At 38.0% G+C, this 18,441-nt stretch overlaps 1 protein-coding gene across 1 annotated transcript; it reads left to right on the top strand.

The window, feature by feature from the left end:
- The first annotated feature begins 711 nt into the window (after positions 1-711).
- On the top strand, positions 712-3,433 carry LOC143845595 (ADP,ATP carrier protein 1, mitochondrial-like). Its single transcript, XM_077353975.1, has 3 exons — positions 712-1,244; positions 2,274-2,645; positions 2,845-3,433. The coding sequence occupies exons 1-3, from the start codon at positions 744-746 to the stop codon at positions 3,139-3,141; spliced, it is 1,170 nt and encodes a 389-aa protein (XP_077210090.1). The 5' UTR covers positions 712-743; the 3' UTR covers positions 3,142-3,433.
- Positions 3,434-18,441: the final 15,008 nt, after the last annotated feature.

Genomic DNA, 18,441 nt, shown 5'->3' with positions numbered 1-18,441 from the left:
TTTGGATGAATTGAATGTTGATTGAGATTCTCCCCTCTAATTTCCTCTCTTCTTCTCCTCTTTCTCCTCTAAGTCTTCCTTTTCTCTTCTTCCCCTATTCTTCTTCTATTATTTTCTCTCTTTTCTTCTTTTTCTCCTATTCTCCCCCAGATTTCTTCTTCTTCTTCCTTCCCCTCTTTCTCGCCTATTCTTTCTCTCCTCGTCTTCCCTGTTCTTCTTCTATTCTTCTCTCTCTTCTCTTCTTCTATTTTTCTCCCCTTCTATTTCTCTTCCTGATCCTACATCAAATTTGAAATAAAATTCCATCGAAAATAAAAACCCTAAAAACGAAAACATGGAAATAAAAATCCTATAAACTAAAATAACATGGAAATAAATATCTAAAAGTCCTAATGGGCAAAGATGCAACTTATTGGCCTACTATCTGCATCATTGTGTGCATGTTAAATTAACTGTGTGTGTACACGTTTGTGTGTGGATGTGCATCTGTGTGGGCGTGTATGTGGTGTGAATGGAATTTCAATCTGATATTCACCCGAAAACTGTACTAAGTTATTTGATTTTTTAGAATTATGGATTTTATTCTCATTCAGTTCTGATCAAAATCATTATATAAATTTCTGTTTTTTCTTGTCTAAATATGATCAGACCTGTCAATAAACTGTTTCAAGCTTGCATAAATGTCTCTCTTTCTTTTCTTTTCTGATCAGATTTTTAAAAGTTGTATCTTCAGTTTGTCAGGTATGGCTGATCGGCCTCACGACCCAACAGTTATTCAGAAGGAAGCTGGCCAATTCCATCTCATTTCCCGCTCCTCTCAAGATTTACAGTCTAGGAACTGTAGCTACTATAAGCTTCCTACTATCTACAACAGGCGTTTTACAAATGGGAAATATAGCAACGGGGGACTGGAGATTAAGGCATGGGGAGGTAGCCACAATGTGTCTGTGGTTAACTCTGTGTCTCCTATCTTTGTCCAAGCACCTTCAGAGAAAGGCTTAGCTGGATTTCTCACTGATTTTCTAATGGGGGGAGTCTCGGCAGCTGTATCTAAAACAGCTGCCGCTCCTATAGAGCGTGTGAAGCTCTTGATCCAGAACCAGGATGAGATGATCAAGGCTGGTCGGCTTTCTGAACCCTACAAGGGAATTGGAGACTGTTTCAGTAGAACTATCAAGGATGAAGGTGTTGCATCGTTGTGGAGAGGGAACACTGCTAATGTGATTCGTTACTTCCCCACTCAGGTTGGTTCTCTCATCCTTTTTTTGTCAATCATTCTTAATTCTGATCTTATTTTCAATTACTACAATGTTATATTGGCATAAACTGATATAGAAACTGTGTCCCCCTTGTCGTGATCCTTTATCTTGCTCTATGTAATTACCTCATGCTAATATAAATTGGATGTGTTGGTTTTATTCCTCACCTTAATGATATTTTTTATTGGTCAGAAATAGTGCTAGGATAAGATCATGTGAATGTATAATCACTTGGAACATTTGATTCGTACTGACTGTCATACAGTCAACAATTGCAAAAGGTTACGGTATATGTAACATTAGTATCACACATATAGATAGATTATTACAACTTATAATCCAATTTCCCTTAGGCCTTGTTTGTTTTAGATTATGACAACCGATTGTGAGTCCAAAACCTTTTTTTTTTAAATGGTTAAAACCTTCTGGCAAGTCCAAAACCTATTATTGGACTCAAAATTAAATTTGAAATGGTTAAAACCTTCTGGTAAGTCCAAACCTATTATTTGACTCAACGTTATGTTTAGGCCATGTTCGTTTCAGATTGTGACAACCGATGGTGAGGCTCCAAACCGATTATTGTACCAAAATTTAAGTCGTCTGCAATTATTGGACCAAAATCAAATGTAATTTTGGTCCAATAATCGGTTTGGGGCCTCACAATCGGTTGTCACGATCTGAAACGAACATGGCCTTAATTTTGAGTCCAATAATTGGTTCTGGACTCACAATCGGTTGTCATAATCTAAAAAGAACAGGGCCTTAGTATCACAATTATGCAAGACAAATAAGTTATTTTTATCCATTTCAGAAAAAAAAAAAAAAAAAAAAAAAACTTATAAGTGCCTTTTCTAAGCCAAAAAGGGGGTGCTTGGTGAGAACTTGTATGTGGTGCAATCTCTTCCCCCGTTGTAATTTCTGCTTGTTTAATTTAACCAATCTTCTTAAAAAATACTCATAATTGCCTCTTTCCTTCCATATATGCTGATTACTACAAACTGAAATCTGCACCAGGCCTTGAACTTTGCATTCAAGGATTATTTCAAGCGGTTGTTTAACTTCAAGAAAGATAGAGATGGGTACTGGAAATGGTTTGCGGGGAATTTGGCTTCAGGGGGTGCTGCCGGTGCGTCCTCCCTCTCCTTTGTCTACTCCCTGGACTATGCCCGAACCCGTTTGGCGAATGATGCAAAGGCTGCAAAGGGGGGCGGTGAAAGGCAATTCAATGGTTTGGTTGATGTCTACAGGAAAACTCTAAAGTCAGATGGCATTGCTGGGCTCTATCGTGGATTCAACATTTCATGTGTCGGAATTATAGTTTATCGTGGTCTGTATTTTGGAATGTATGATTCTCTGAAGCCCGTTCTTCTGACGGGAAAGATGCAGGTTAGTCAAAATTTTAGATTTGTATGATAGCAACTAGAGCTGTCTTGGAATCATGCAATCTCTCCATCATGGATTTCCAAGAAAAGGGCCTTTTTAGATACCTCTAAAGATTATTTGCTACATTTTAAATACTCTTTCAAATTGCATGTTGGGGTTACCCTTCATTTCATTGTATGGACTATTTGTTCGGTGATTTCAGGATAGCTTTTTCGCGAGTTTCGCCCTTGGTTGGGTGATCACAAACGGTGCTGGTCTTGTATCCTACCCTATTGACACCGTGCGTAGAAGAATGATGATGACCTCTGGTGAAGCGGTGAAGTACAAGAGCTCCATGGATGCATTCTCTCAGATCCTTCAAAAAGAAGGGGCTAAATCTCTGTTCAAAGGTGCAGGTGCAAATATTCTCCGTGCTATTGCCGGTGCTGGTGTGCTAGCCGGTTATGACAAGTTACAGATGATTGTGCTCGGGAAGAAGTATGGATCCGGAGGTGGCTAATTGGTATTCGTCTCTCTTTATCTCTTAGCTGATGTTGATGAAAAACTACCTCTTTTTGGTGATTGGTATCGAATAAATTAGCTTTAGCGGGAGCTGAACCCGTAAGTTTTTTGTTAAAATTTTTACTTTTAAAATTTATTATCGGAGCAGTCTAAATTGGGCGCTCCACATCGAGTCTTCCATGAAGGAATTATGTGTAGAGTAGTGAATTGTTATGCTATTCTGACTCTTTTTCATCATGAATTTTTCCATTTTATGATTTGATATTAGATGAGCAATCATTTTTCATTGTGTACAGTGCTTTTCGCTTCCTATAAAAGGTTAGACGCGTATGGAGAAGTATGGATGCAATTGGTTTTGAAGTTGAATATGATTCTTTACATGTGATCCTTTTGGTGTAGGCATTTGGGATCTCTTATGGCCTAAAGTCATGCCAATTGGGCTCTGTTGCTTCCATGTAGTTTTTGAGTCTTTCATACTCTCGTGATTGCTAAGATCATTTGATCAGCTTGGCTTTTGAGTTTTCTAAGAGATCTAACATGGGTCCTAGATGTGAGGGTATGGATCGACCAAAAGCTGGGTGAATGCACATGGCCTTAGCTGCCTTATCTAAATTAGAGGAATGCTTCATTGGGCGTTACCTCATTGAACTACATTCTACGCACTAAGACATAGTGGTGCCTGCCGTTGATTGTTCTCAACCATACATCTGGTAGATCTTGCTTTGTTTAGCTGATGTTTATTCTCTAGATACCGGCATTGTTTCTTCTGTAAAATGTTCAGTTCAAGACCCAAGGGCTACATCCTTGCGGTATTGTTTCGTCAAGCTTCCACCCTTTTCGGGGAATTCCCCATTGTTGCCTTGTAGTAGTGAAAATATCATCGCCCTAAGAATAAACTGAAAAAAAATAAGATAAAAAAACTTCCCAACTCAATTTGTTTTCATTATATAGCGCAGGATAGTGATATTTGAGTACTGAGCTACATCCACAGCATATATTAGATCATTGGAATCCCGTTGTTTTCCCGGTTTCCCCGGATTAGTTTGAAAATTTTGTATTCCCCTTTTCTTTTTTTATGATACAGGGATAGAGATGGTACTTTCTGCTCTCGACTGTAATATCTTTCTTTTGTTTTATATTAATACACTGTAGGGTCCTGCCTAACTCCAGCTTACCTATCGAAAAAAGGGATTTGCTAGGCACCATCGCAGAAGGCATTTCACGCCTGGGCTGCTGCATGTGAGAGCAGCCACCTCAGATGACTAAATGAATAGGACAAAATCTGAGCCTGTGTGGCTGCTCTCACATGCTACTGCCCAAGTGTGAAATGCTTTTTGTCATAGTCCCTAGCAAATCCCTAAAAAAAAAATACTCGAATCTAATGTAAACTGCATGTTGAATAAGAGAGTCAGTTTTGGCTCGCACCCGGAAGCTCACTCGAGCTCGGCTCAGTAAAAGCTCGGCTCAGTAAAAGCTCGGCTCGAATCCTTAACGAGCTGAGCTGAGCCAGCTTGCCAGGCTCGTTAAGCTTAACGAGCTGAGCCCGAGCCTGAGCTAGGCTCGGCTCGGCTCGGCTCGACTCATTAAGGATTTAATATATTTAAATATATATATTATGGGAAAAGTGAGCGTACTCGGTCGAGTAGATAAGCTTATCTACTCGGTCGGCTAAAAACAGTGGGGCTCATATTTTTTGGGTGATCCAAACCATTCATTTGAAAGGTCCTTACCTAGATAGGGTGTCCACAAGAAATCAGCCCCATAGGATCATCCTAACCCATCCAATAGTGGAGGGAAAATTAGCAGATTTGTAGACAAACTGTATCTGTCCATTTTTTCCCATTTTCCCTCCGCATTTGGATGGGTTAGGATGATCCTATGGATCTGATTTTTTGTGGACACCCTATGTAGGTAAGGGCCTTTCAAATGAATGGCTTGGATCACCCAAACAATTTTGGCCCCCACTGTTTTTAGCTCAACCGAGTAGATAAGCTTATCTACTCGACCGAGTACAGTCACTTTTCCGATATATTATATATTAATATATACACTAAAAGGGTTGTCTATGGAGTGAAAGGAGGCGGCAAAATATGTCATTTCTTTTATGGAACCACATTTGTTACTTGGACCACCCCCGGTGGTGTAAAAAAGTAGTCAAATTAAACTAGATAGGGCTGTCCATGGAAGATGAGGGGTGTGAATATATCATTGCCCTTAATATAAGCCAAGCTCGCGTGGCCGAGCCGAGCCCGAGCAGAGCTTTTGACCTTAACGAGCTGGGCCGAGCTCAGCTCAGCTCGGCTCGGCTCCTTTACACCCCTAAACGAGCGAATGAATCAAACATAGACTTTCTAAATTCACGGGCATTGGCTATAAAAAATTGAAAAAAATTAAATCCAACGGCGATCATTCACATGTCACGTTTGACAGCTACGGTACACTTTTTTTTTTCCTTTTCCCTCCATTAGGGTAACCTTGTGAACATAGAAATCTTTTGACAGCTATAGTAGGACCCCTGTTCACGTGAAGTACAAATCTTTATCTTATTTCACTGTAAAAATATCATAAAAGGTTGCTTCTTGACAGAGAAATGCATCTATGACCTCTATTCAAAGCTCATTTGTAATTTCAAGGGATTCAACCCCTTTCTATCCTCAATTTGCTACTTGATTGCTATATTTTTTCCTCTCATGAACTAATCAATAAACTTAATTTGTCAACAAATGAACCCGGCTCGACCCGAAACCCATGAAACCTGAACCCGACCCAGGCTATTTTCGGGTCGGGTCGATGCGGGTAGGGTTTTACCCGGCTCGAGTTGCAGCCCTAGATTCAAGCCCTTTCTATCCTCAATTTGCTACTTGATTGCTATATTTTTTCCTCTCATGAACTAATCAATAAACTTAATTTGTCATAGTATTGCCCCAACTTATATTTATATACATTGGACATATGGAGGGAAATAAAACCACATTCCCTTGTTTCATTAATGACACTCCACAAAATAAACGGTTTTAACTTTTCTCGACGGAACCCTAAAAAGGCTTTATGGTTCAACAGCCTAGGATCATCCGATCAAGGTGTTCTCAACAGCATTTGGCCGGACCTATGGTTGCGGTTCAGATCAACTGATCCGATCACATAAGCAAGGCAGAAGTGGGGCCCATTTAGTGTCTTTTAGGAAGGAACGTAAAAGTCTCTTTCTTTTAATCATTTTTTTTCATGTCAGTGTTGTCCATTTTTGTTTTAACCATCTGTAGCAAGTCCACCAATCTGACGGCCAAGATTGCTCTATTGCCTCAATTCTTGACCCCGACCCATCTACAGTGGATGTTTATAAGATCAAGCCTCCAAAGCATCTCCCTTTGCGTGAGTCGTTTAAGTCTCATATAGTTTCCTTTTTTCCACTTTAGCATTTATTATTAGAGAAATGATATTTACACCCACTGGTCCTCGGGGTTCCATAGCCGATAAGCAGAGCTTTAAACAAAGCAGGGGCCATTTCTAACGAATCTCAACCAACAAAAACCCCCATTTTAAGAGGGAGGTAAAGATTTGGTTATCTCTTCCAACTAATCCCATGCATACAATTAACATTAGACATTGCTAGATAATTATATGAAGTGATATATTCGCCCCCTTTTCTTCCCTGAGCCAGTCCCCTCAAGTGTATTTATGAATTATGACTACTTTACTTCCTCTCAAATCCCTATGTCTCTTGCCCTTGGGTCCCTCTCAACAAGTAGATTGATGAAAATTTAATGAAATGTTTTTTCATGGTTGGCAAACATACCCCAAGGTTGTGCTGTATAAGATTTATATACTAAGCTGTCCATTTTAAACATCCATAAATCAGAAGGTTATGATCATCTTATGGAGAGGATTTTTAGGGCACAGCCTATGAGCCTAACTATGTTGGGCCCACAAAATTAAAAGCTTTAGATCACCCAATCCTGTAAGCTCCATTGTATTTTTTAGGTGGATAGCTAAACTGAAGGGTGTCCTTGCCAAAATATAGCTGCAAGGGCACACCATTGGATCTAGTGGATGCTATTGTACCTTGGTTTTCACATGAGCATGGCAAACATGCCTGGTCCGTTACTGTACTTAAGGAATATAAAAGTGAAATTTCATTAAAATATTTTCTAAATTTAGCCTCCATGACTTCAATTATTTATTCATGTTGTGCAATTCTTTTTTTTTAAAGTAAGTGTAATGTTATATTTGTTACTCATAACTATGTTTGAGGTTGGTTTGTAAACAGAAGAAAAAGCATTAGTTGCAGTATAAAAAAACTTCAAGAAAACTCACGAAACCCTAAAAGGCATTCCAATCTGCGAGACATGCAGTGTAACGGAGAGGTTGAGGTATATTTTCATTACAAAATGATGGAATTAAAGTTTTATATAGAATGCAATGTTTGAACATTAAATAAGTTGAATTCCACCTATGTCTAACATCTAATTTGAATTTATAAAAAAAATTTCCATAGGTGTTGTATAATTTTGCAAATTTTTGTCTTCTAGACATTGAAGAACTGATAAATGCAAGATAATTTTTAATGTTTTCTATTTGTAGGTCAATAAGAGCTAAACCATCTTGCACAGCCAAATTTAAAATGTGGCATGCACATCTAATATGAAAAAGTTTTTCACTTAAAATAGGTTTCAATTCAAGGTGGCAAACGGGCCGTGCCGTGCACGGCACGAAAATTCTCGACCCAGCGTGGCCCGTGCCGGCACGCCACGATTTGGTCACGGGCCGTGCTGTGCCGGCATGCCAAAGGATGGGGGTTAGGCACAACACGGCCCACTAGTGGCCTGCCTTGGTGTGTCGTGCCATGCCGGCACGTAGCGATTATTTTTTTTCAAACAAGTGTATTCTCGGAATTCCGAGAATATGTTTTTTTTTTCTACTGGAATTTTTCTCGGAATTTCGAGAATATGTTTTTTTCTACTGGAATTTTTCTCGAAATTCCAAGAATGCACTTGTTGGAAAAAATTGGAAAATTTTGCAAGTCATTTATGAAAAATTTGCAAGTCAAATTGCAAGTAATTTAAAAACAAAGATCGATTGTGCCCGGAATATTTATCCAGGAACCGGGCGGCACCTTAAAATTTTATTAATATAGAAAATTATTAGAGGAGAGAACATAGAACATTGCTCTAACCCACTAACATACAAAAAAAAAAGAAAAAAATGAAGTACAAATACATTGTGAAGTACAAGTAGAAATTAACGACTTAAAAATTCGAATCTTCATATTTCTTCATGTGAGTCGGTTGAGTCATCTTCTCTTCTGTCTTGTGCTCTATCATTTGCATCCAACCAGTCCTTGAGGCACACGCATACTTCTACTGTTTTTTGTGACATTCTGCTCTGTGTGTCATCTAAGACCCTGTTACCTGCACTAAAAGTAGACTCCGATGCTACTGTGGACACTGGGGGGTTAGTAGATCACATGTCATGGTGGATAGTACTGGATAACTTTTTCCATTTTCTTTCCACCATGTCAAAACATCAAAACTCTCCCATTCATCAGGATTAAGGTAACTTGAATAATCATTTCCCAGATATAATGATAGCTCATCAAAAGATGTACTAGCACTATTTCTAGGTCTTTTTTTATTTATTAGTGACCAGAGTGGGTTATTTCTAGGTTGGTAGTTTTGTAAAGAACTCGGTCTTCTATGTCCATATTCTATCTCATACAATGCATACATAGAATGTAATAAATTTGTAATCTCATCTATACTATGCCCAGATCCAATACCTGCGTTTTCATAGCATGCATCTAAAATGACCTATAAACCTTGTAACTTGATCATTGGGTCTATTATTGTACTTAAAAAATATAAAGGAGGAATTTCTTGAAAATATTTTCTAAATTTATCCTCCATTCAATGAAGTAGACTTCCATTTACCAATCTCAATCTATTGTTTTTAAAATAAATAGTAATTTTATATATTTGACCCAAAATTAATTGTGAAGTTAAATAGTAAACACCAGAAAGAAGATTAGTTGCATTTAAAAATACTTCTAATAAATCTGCAATAATTTCACAATTGTTCCAATATTCTAGAAATATAGTATGATTGCAAGGTGGATTCATATGTTCTTGGCAAAATGTTGTAATTATAGTTTTGAACTCAAATTATGCTTTTAACATTTTATAAGTTGAATTCCACCTAGTTTTAATATCTAAGGGAATTTTTTTATAGTTTTTTTTTAAATTTTTACATAAAGCTTTAAATTCTCGTCTTCTATGCCCTGAAGACTGAATAAATTGAAGACAATTCTTAATAATCTCTATCTGTTGTGCAATTTCCGATAAACCATCTTGTACAGTTAAATTTAAAATATGGCTTGCACATCTAATATGAAATAGTTGTCCATCTAAAATAGGTTCCAATTGAGATTTTAATAACCCTATTGATGCAGTATTATTACTAGCATTATCGAAGCTAATAGAAAACCTTTTATTTTGAATTTTAAAATCGTGAACAGTAGATAATATAGATTTTGATATAGAATGACCATTATGATGGAATTCTAATTAAGTAAAACTAAGTATTCTTTTTTCTAATAGCTAGTTCGAATTAATATAATGTCCTGTTACACAAATATAGCCTTCATTTTGTTTACTAGTCCAAATATCAGAAGTAAGTGCAATTTTTTCATTAAAATTTTTAAAACTTGAAATCAATTGTTCTTTGCTTTCAATAAATAATTTAAAGGAATATGATTTTATAGTATTTCTAGTCACTTTTTAAAAGCAGGATTTAGAACTTTTTTAATATATTTTTCAAATCTTTTAGTTTCGGCCATAATAAATGGTTGCTCATCTTGTATGATGTATAATGCTAGTTCTCTCATATTCCTATCTTGAGAATAAGAAAAAATTCCTAATGAACTAGAAGTGAGGCTTAATTGGGTTTGTTAAGGGTCTAATGACCCATGCTTTGCACTACAAACAGCGGAATGCCTTGCCAAGGGCCCTGTTCCACCTTTACTTTTACAACTAAAATCTTTTTTACATAATTTACAAATAGCCCTATCTTCTAAAACTCCCTTAGGGTCTGTTCAGTTGCGCTAGGAAAATGGAAACGGAAAGGAGAATGGGTACATTTTCCGCGGAAAAGCACTAAAAACGTCGTTCTGTTACTCGGATAGGAAAAACGCAAAGAAAGCGCGAAGTTGACGTGGAATCCTTTTTATCCTACGTGTTGGCCTCATTTCCGCGGTTGTAAATCCGAGCTTTTAGCACGGAATCGATTTATTTTCCGAGGAGAACGTGCAAGTCGCGTGTCTAAAAAAATGACGGAAACGATTTATTTTAGGAAGGTTGCACCACGGTTGTAAATCTCTCAAACGTATTGCACAACTCAGAGATTAGAATGAATTTTGAGAGTTCTCATAACTCTCATTCTTTATCTCTTATTCCTTCGAGTTTATCTTGAATAAAGCTTTCTTACGCATGAAGTGATGGCCCCACATAATCAGAATTTGAAGGGAAGATGGTGGTTCGTTCCTCCTCTCCAAATTGGCTATAAATTATGGTCTCTCAAAATCATGATGTGTAAAAAGATGGCCCCACCTGTTAAATATATAAAAGGGTAAAATGATGGACCTTATCTCATTACAAAACAATGGCTACCACTCATCAAAACATGATGGTCGGCCCCAACTTGCTACACAAAATAATGGGCCCTACCAGCAAAGCATATGGTGTAAAAGTTATGTCCAGGCATGGGATACATCAAATGGTGGACTCCACCTAAGCATGAGTTCGGGTGGAGATTGTCAATGACGCATACCCATCTTACGCCATCTTATGCATGAGTCTGATGGTGGGCCTCACTCATCAAAACATAGGTTAAAATAGTGGGTCCACCACAGCCAAGCCTGAAGTGTAAAATAAATCGATTCAGTGCACGTTCTCCTCAAAAAGAACATGGCAACTGAATGCACATTTCTAAGTAACAACTGAATGCACATTCTCCTCGAAAAAAAAACGTCGGTTGTAAATCCAGACTTTTAGCACGGTAAAGAACATGTTCTGTGCTGTTTTATTTCCGTTTCCTGGCAACTGAATGCACATTCCTGCTGTTTCTTTACTGTTTCTTTTCCGTTTCTTGGCAACTGAATGCGCACTCCTACTGCTTTCTTAGCAGTTTCTTTTCCTTTCCATTTCTTTCTGCCACGTCATTTCCTTTTCCTTTCCGTTTCCTGCGCGCAACTGAACAGACCCTTAGAATCCTTCTTTTTTTAATGGTAAAGAACTTCCATACTCGTGAAATCCTACCTCTAGACGTTTTAGTACTAGGAGGTTGCCTCCCACTAGTACTACAAGGTCCTTAGGTAGGTTCAGAAGCAATTGGATATTCGGATTCTTGAGTGTATATATCATCATTCCAAGGTTCTACACAAGCCTCCAGTAATTCATCATTTCCCATAATTTCATTTGGTTGAAAATAGTGGTCACTTGAACCGGCCATTTTAAAAAAATTACAAAGATGGGCTATAAGTAAATTTTAAAAAATAAATTCTAAATACCTCAACTTTGCTTGAATAGCCCACGGAATTGTTAAGCACCTTCTTGAATACTAATTACCGCAAGTTGTTAAGCACCTCCTTAATCTCTTCTTCTTAATCATTAATTGAAGTGAGTAACGGAAAGAACGATTAGAAAGAGTAATAAGAGAGAAGGATTAGAGAATTGGATGTAATAAGAGAATTTGATGTAATTAGATAGAAGATTAGAGAGAGTAATATGTGCTGGGATTTTTCGTCGAAGAAAATCCACTTTAATTACGAAGCAAATAAATATGTGGATTAAAGAAACCAAACCAACAAGAGAGCAATCACACAAAATAATACAAAGATTTACGTGGAAAACCCTCCAATGAAGAGGGAAAAACCATGGGGCGAAGCCGACGAAATATCCACTAATCAAATAAGAAATATAACGTCTTTCTCTCAAGTTTTGGCAAGTTTTTCACCCAAAACTTGAGACTAATACAAGAAACAAGAGAGATAAAGGGTTACTTAGTTGCGAATAGCAAAACCCACTTTCTCACAAAAAATTACCCACTTTGATCTTCAAGTCGAATAAATCCAAATCCTCGCGAAGTCTCCCTGCAACGAGAGGATCCAACGGCACGGTGAAAATCTCCAAGAAGAACGCTCCAAAACCTTAGTTTTGATCCCACACAAAACCCTCTAAAAGAGCCACCAAGAAAAACTCTAGTTTTCTTCTTCTTCTTCTCTTTCCTCTCCCTTTCTCTCTTCTTTTCTTCTTTCCTTCTTTCCTTCTTTCCTTCTTTTTTCTTTTTATTGCACATTTCTACAAAACGTCACACACTAACCCACTATTTTGGATTTTCCCCCAATCAGCAACACACCCACACACGGCACTTTCCCTTTTTCAATCAGAAAAGGTCTCTCTTACCTATATTAATAGGTTTCTAATATATGTGGGATGTGGGGCCTACATCATGGGGCTGGACCCCACAACAATCTCCCCTTCCAGACCCATGAAGAGGAGATACCATCCTTGATTCTCACTTGGAGTCCATGCGAGCTATGTCTAGGCATAGCTCAAGCTTTCCTTGGGAAACAACCTTAGGCATCATATCAGACGAAGAATGAATCTTTTTCAACTGCACCAACCACACTTCGATCACATCACGGATCCATCGGTTCCTGAAAATCAAGTCCACTACTGCCCAATATTCTTTGCCTTTATGAGATTGTATCTCCTAAAACCTTTTTGACTCCCCTCACTAGCAACCAATAAATATGAGGTGGGATATCTCGTTGATGGTCGATGCTCTCTAGTAGATCTTCTAACCTGAGATTCCACTATCTCTGTCTGTGGGGGCTGCTTCCCCTGCTCATGATCTATCACAGTATCATGACCACCTGCATCTGATCCACGATCACTACCATCTTCTTGCACTTCTCCCCCATGTGTAACATTCTCGAATGGAGAACAAATAGATGTAAGATCAATAATACGATCAACCACACTTTTACCTTTAGGGTCTTCAAGCCTCTTATGCCACAAGCTAGGAGAACTCTCTTTGGTAACATTTACCACATCCTTGCACACTTTTGCATAAGTCTTATATAATGTGCAACAAACCTTCCCCTTTGCAACAATGAGTGAACCTTTGGTAAGCTTCCATGTTCCCTTACCAAAGTAGCTTTCATCACCTTGCATATCCATGGCTATCTCAGAAATCAGATTAAGGCTCAAATCAAGAATATGTCACACATCTTTCAAAGTCAAGGTGCACCCAACATTGGTTTCTATGCACACATCACCAATTCCAATAATCTTTAAGAGACTAGTGTTGCTCATCTTCACCGTACCAAAGTCTCCAGCTTTATATGAAGTGAAGAACTTCATATTGGGAGTAGCGTGATAAGAAGAACCTGTATCAACAACTCACTCTATACCCTGATCTGCAACATGTAAACACTCTTCTTCTCCGAAAGAGAGTGTTATCACATCTTCATTAGACACGGTAGCCGTAGTGTCTTTATCATCATTAATTTTCTGATTTTTACCTTCTTTTTGTTCTCTTTTGTAAACCCAACAATTCTTCCTTATATGGCCCTCTTTGCCACAGTGGAAGCATTTTTTCTTCTCTCTTGAATTCGACATTTCTCTGGATTTGTCATGATTTTGTGACCCTCTGCTTTTACTTCTATCCCTGTTCTCTGTGACAAGAGCCTGTGCATGGTCTGTACCCATTGATTTCCTTCTAGTCTCTTCATTGAGCAAGCTACTAGTTACTTGGCTCATGGAAAGCACACCATCTCGAGCAGAGTTACTAAGTGAAACCACTAAAGTTTCCCAACTGTTAGGTAACGAGCTCAAAAGTAACAATGCCTGCAACTCATCATCTAGCACCATCTTCATTAAAGACAACTGGTTCACTATGCTCTGAACTTCATTCAGATGCTCTGCAATCGAACCACCTTCTTTGAACTTCAGGTTCACAAGCTTTCTAATCATGAAAGCTTTGTTTCCAGCAGTCTTTCTCTCATAAAGACCCTCTAACTTTATCCAAAGAGAATGTGCAGATGTTTCATTAGACACATGATGGAACACACTGTCATCCAACCACTGCCTAATATGTCCAATAGCCTTTCTATTCATTTTTTGCCAATCTTTATCGAACATGCCAGTCGGCTTGGCCTTATCACCTTCAATGGGTTCATACAAATCCTTACAATAAAGAATATCCTCCATCTTTGGTTTCCAAATCATCCAATTTGATCCAGTCAATTTAATTATGGTTCTCGTAGAACTCTCCATCTCAATCCACACAAACAACTATGCTTCCAAACACCCTCAGCTTTGATACCACTTGTTGGGGTTTTTCGCCGAAGAAAACCCACTTTAATTACGAAGCAAATAAATATGTGGATTAAAGAAACCAAACCAACAAGAGAGCAATCACACAAAAGAATACACATATTTACGTGGAAAACCCTCCAAAGAAGAGGGAAAAACCACAGGGTGAAACCGACGAAATATCCACTAATCAAATAAGAAATACAACGCCTTTCTCTCAAGTTTTCCACCCAAAACTTGAGACTAATACAAGAAACAAGAGAGATAAAGGGTTACCTAGTTGCGAACAGTAAAACCCACTTTCTCACCAAAAATTACCCACTTTGATCTTCAAGTCGAATAAATCCAAATCCTCGCGAAGTCTCCGTGCAACGAGAGGATCCAACGGCACGGTGAATATCTCCAAGAAGAACGCTCCCAAGCCTTGGTTTTCTTCCCACACAAAACCCTCTAAAAGAGCCACCAAGAAAAACCCTAGTTTTCTTCTTCTTCTCTTCCCTCTCCCTTTCTCTCTTCTTTTCTTCTTTCCTTCTTTCCTTCTTTTTCCTTTTTTATTGCACATTTCTACAAAACGTCACACACTAACCCACTATTTTGTATTTTCCCCCAATCGGCAACACACCCACATACGGCACTTTCCCTTTTTCAATCAGAAAAGGTCTCTTCTTACCTATATTAATAGGTTTCTAATATATGTGGGATGTGGGGCCCACATCATGGGGCTAGACCCCACAACAATATGAAAGAGCGAGCAATAAGAGTGAGAGTAATAAGAGAGTAATTGAGGGTGATAAATGAAAGGAGGGGGAGGGATATTTATAAGACTTGCAATATAATGAGTTACCAAAATACCCCCAAAATATAGTTGTTGGGGGGTTATTTTGGTAAAAACATGTGTAAGCCCTAAAGTACCTCCAAATATAGTTGTTGGGGGGGGGTTATTTGGGTAAAAACAAGTAAAATCACTAATGTACCCCCCAAATATAGTTGTTGGAGGGGGTTATTTTGGTAAAAACATGTGTAATCCCTAAAGTACCCCCAAATATAGTTGTTGGGGGGTTATTTTAGTAAAAACATGTGTAATCCCTAAAGTACCCCCCAAATATAGTTGTTGGGAAGGGTATTTTTGGAACACAAGAAATTACACAATGTAATTTATGAAATTACCCCCTCATTAGTCGTTTTTTCTAACTTTAAGGGGTATTTTTGAGAAAACACAAAAAATTTCAAAAAAAACAAAGGCAAAATTTCTAGTGGGCCGTGTCGTGCCATGCTGCGGGCCGTGCCGGTTCACGAGCAGTTTTTAATAACTCTACTGCGGAAGTATGATTACTAGCATTATCTAGAGTTGTAGAAATTTTTTTGTAATATTATATTCACGAGCAGTATTTAAAATATGTGTCGATATAGCATTTCCAGTATGTGAGAATTCAATAAGATTAAAGCTAATAATTCTTTTTTTCTAAAAGCCAATTACAGTTGATATAGTGTGCGGTTATACAAATATATGATAAACCCTTTTTTGTACTCCAAATATCGGAAGTAAATGCAATTTTCCCATTAAATTTTTAAAAATATAAAATTAGCTGTTGCTTATGTTCATTAAAAAGTTTACAACTGTCTGATTTTATAGTGTTTCTATGTACCCTTTTAAAAGCAGGATTTAAAGTAACTCTACTGCGGAAGCATGTCTGATTTAAAGCATGTTTATTTATCTTCTCGAAAAATAAATCGTTGTTCTGAGTGTATAACATATGCGGCTAGTTCTCTTCTATTATTATCATGAGAGTAGGAAAATGCTCCTAATGTACTAGACGTGCAACTTAGTTGGGTTTGTCTAAGGTCTAATGATCCATGCTTTTTACCACAAGATTCGACATGCCTTCTTAAGTGGCCCGTTCCACCGGAAACACTACAACTAAGATTCCTTTTACAATGTTTACGATCGGGACGTTTTATCTCTTCACGATTAAATGTAGACCAAACTAGTGAAGTTCTACCTCTTTTAGTTTTAGAGCCAGAAGGAGCTTGACTCCCACTAGCACTAAGGTTGGGTTCATTTTGGACTTCCAATTCTACCTCATCTTCACCCACTGACCTCCAAAACAAGCTTCCATTAACTTATCATTGCCCATGACTTGGTTGTTGTCATGGCCAATGTTGGAGTAGAAAACTTTTTTCCGAATCGGCTATTAAGAGAGGTTTTAAAAAAATTAGTGAAAGGAGAATTAGAATTAAATATTTAAATGGGTACCAACCTCAACCTATTTGAGCAAAATGTCACCCTCTTGTTGATCACCAATCGCCACCCTCTTGATGAGTAGTTAGTGCTACTAACTAGAGAGAGAAGTTGATTGGAGAGGGAGGGAGAAGTTGATTGGGAGAGAGAGGGAGAGTTGATTAAGGAGAGAGCGAAGTTGATTGAAGAGTTTAGAGAATAGAGAGAGAGAGAGAGAGAGAGAGAGAGAGAGAGAGAGAGAGAGAATGAGTTTTGGTGAGAAATGAAAGAGGAGGAAAGTTGTATTTATAGGATTTGGTAGGTTATGTTTTGACTTTCCAAAATACCCCCCAAAACTAGTTGTTGGGGGGGTAATTTGGTAAAAGACATGAAATAACTTAAATATCCAAAAATAAGTTGTTGGGGAGGGTATTTAGGGAAGGTAAAAGATGTAAACAATGAAAATCCAAAATACCCCCCAAAACTAATTATTGGGGAGGGTAATTTGGTAAAAGATATAAATGACTTAAATATATAAAAAAAAAAGAGTTGTTGAGGAGGGTATTTAAGGAAGGTAAAAGATTTAAACAATGAAAATCCAAAACTACCTCCCAAAACTAGTTGTTGGGGGGTAATTTGGTAAAAGAATCGAAATGACTTAAATATCCAAAAAAGAGTTGTTGGTGGGGTATTTTCGGGATTTTATGAAAAATATATGTTTTGGACGAAAATACCCCCAAACTAGCTGTTTGAAACAACTTTTGGGGAGTATTTTCGGGATTTTATGAAAAATATATGTTTTGAATGAAAATACCCCCAAACTAGCCGTTTGAAACAACTTTTGGGGGATATTTTTCGGGTTTTTTTTAAAAAAATTACATTTTCTAAAAGGGGGAACCGGGCTAGCGGGCCGTGCCGGGCTGCCCAACCAAGCCCGGCACGGCCCATTTCACTGTAGCATTTTGGGCTGTGCTGGCGCGGTCCCTTTGCCACCTTGATGAGCATCCTTCAGTTTATCATATCACTTGCTTGAGGAATGATAGATTGAAGGGTGCCCCTGCAAAAACCAGTTACCAGGGCACCCTCGTTGGTCCATAGCAAGAAAGTGCATTTACAAGGTTACAAAAGAACAATATGGAAATGAAATTAACAACTATAGGCAATGATAAATTCACACTCACTAAGGATATTTTCACCCCTTTAATGTGAATTGACGTTAAAAGCGTTGAAATCTGCCATACACACCCTCCTTTTTATAGGGGTGCGAATTTATCATCATGCTAATCATAAATGCACTTTCTTGCTATGGGCCAGTGGGGGCGCCCTTGTAACTGTTTTTTGCAAGGATGCCCTTCAGTCTATCACTCCTCAACTTTTATAATATCTACGATCGGTAAATTTTTCAGAACCTAATCAGACCCTGAAATAAATCCATAACAGACGGATCAGATTAAAATTACTGTCGGATCGGATCTAGAAGATCCATGAAACCAACCGTCTCTCCTAAAGTCCTACTAGAAGTCCCCTACAAGCAAAAGTTGTGGATAATTGTCATCCTACTGTTAGACGCATCATACTAGTGTGTCTTTTAAGCCACGCCACCCAAATCGTTGATTGGATGTTCCCCATTAATGGACATGTTATACATCTAGTTTTGGTATATGTACTATGTACACAGGTTCTTTAACCGAAGTTGGACTTGTACTGCACA

Source organism: Tasmannia lanceolata, unplaced genomic scaffold, assembly GCF_043159265.1.
Source record: "Tasmannia lanceolata isolate RefF3 unplaced genomic scaffold, GAP_Taslan_0.1 ptg000015l, whole genome shotgun sequence".
NCBI lineage: Eukaryota > Viridiplantae > Streptophyta > Magnoliopsida > Canellales > Winteraceae > Tasmannia > Tasmannia lanceolata.
This window is presented reverse-complemented; position numbering and strand designations above follow the sequence as displayed.

Bases quoted from the DNA above. Each gene is read 5' to 3' on its own strand.
- LOC143845595 (XM_077353975.1), top strand. From the start codon at position 744: ATGGCTGATCGGCCTCACGACCCAACAGTTATTCAGAAGGAAGCTGGC. The intron at 1,245-2,273 runs GTTGGTTCTCTC...AATCTGCACCAG, and splicing joins TTCGTTACTTCCCCACTCAG to GCCTTGAACTTTGCATTCAA. The intron at 2,646-2,844 runs GTTAGTCAAAAT...CGGTGATTTCAG, and splicing joins TTCTGACGGGAAAGATGCAG to GATAGCTTTTTCGCGAGTTT.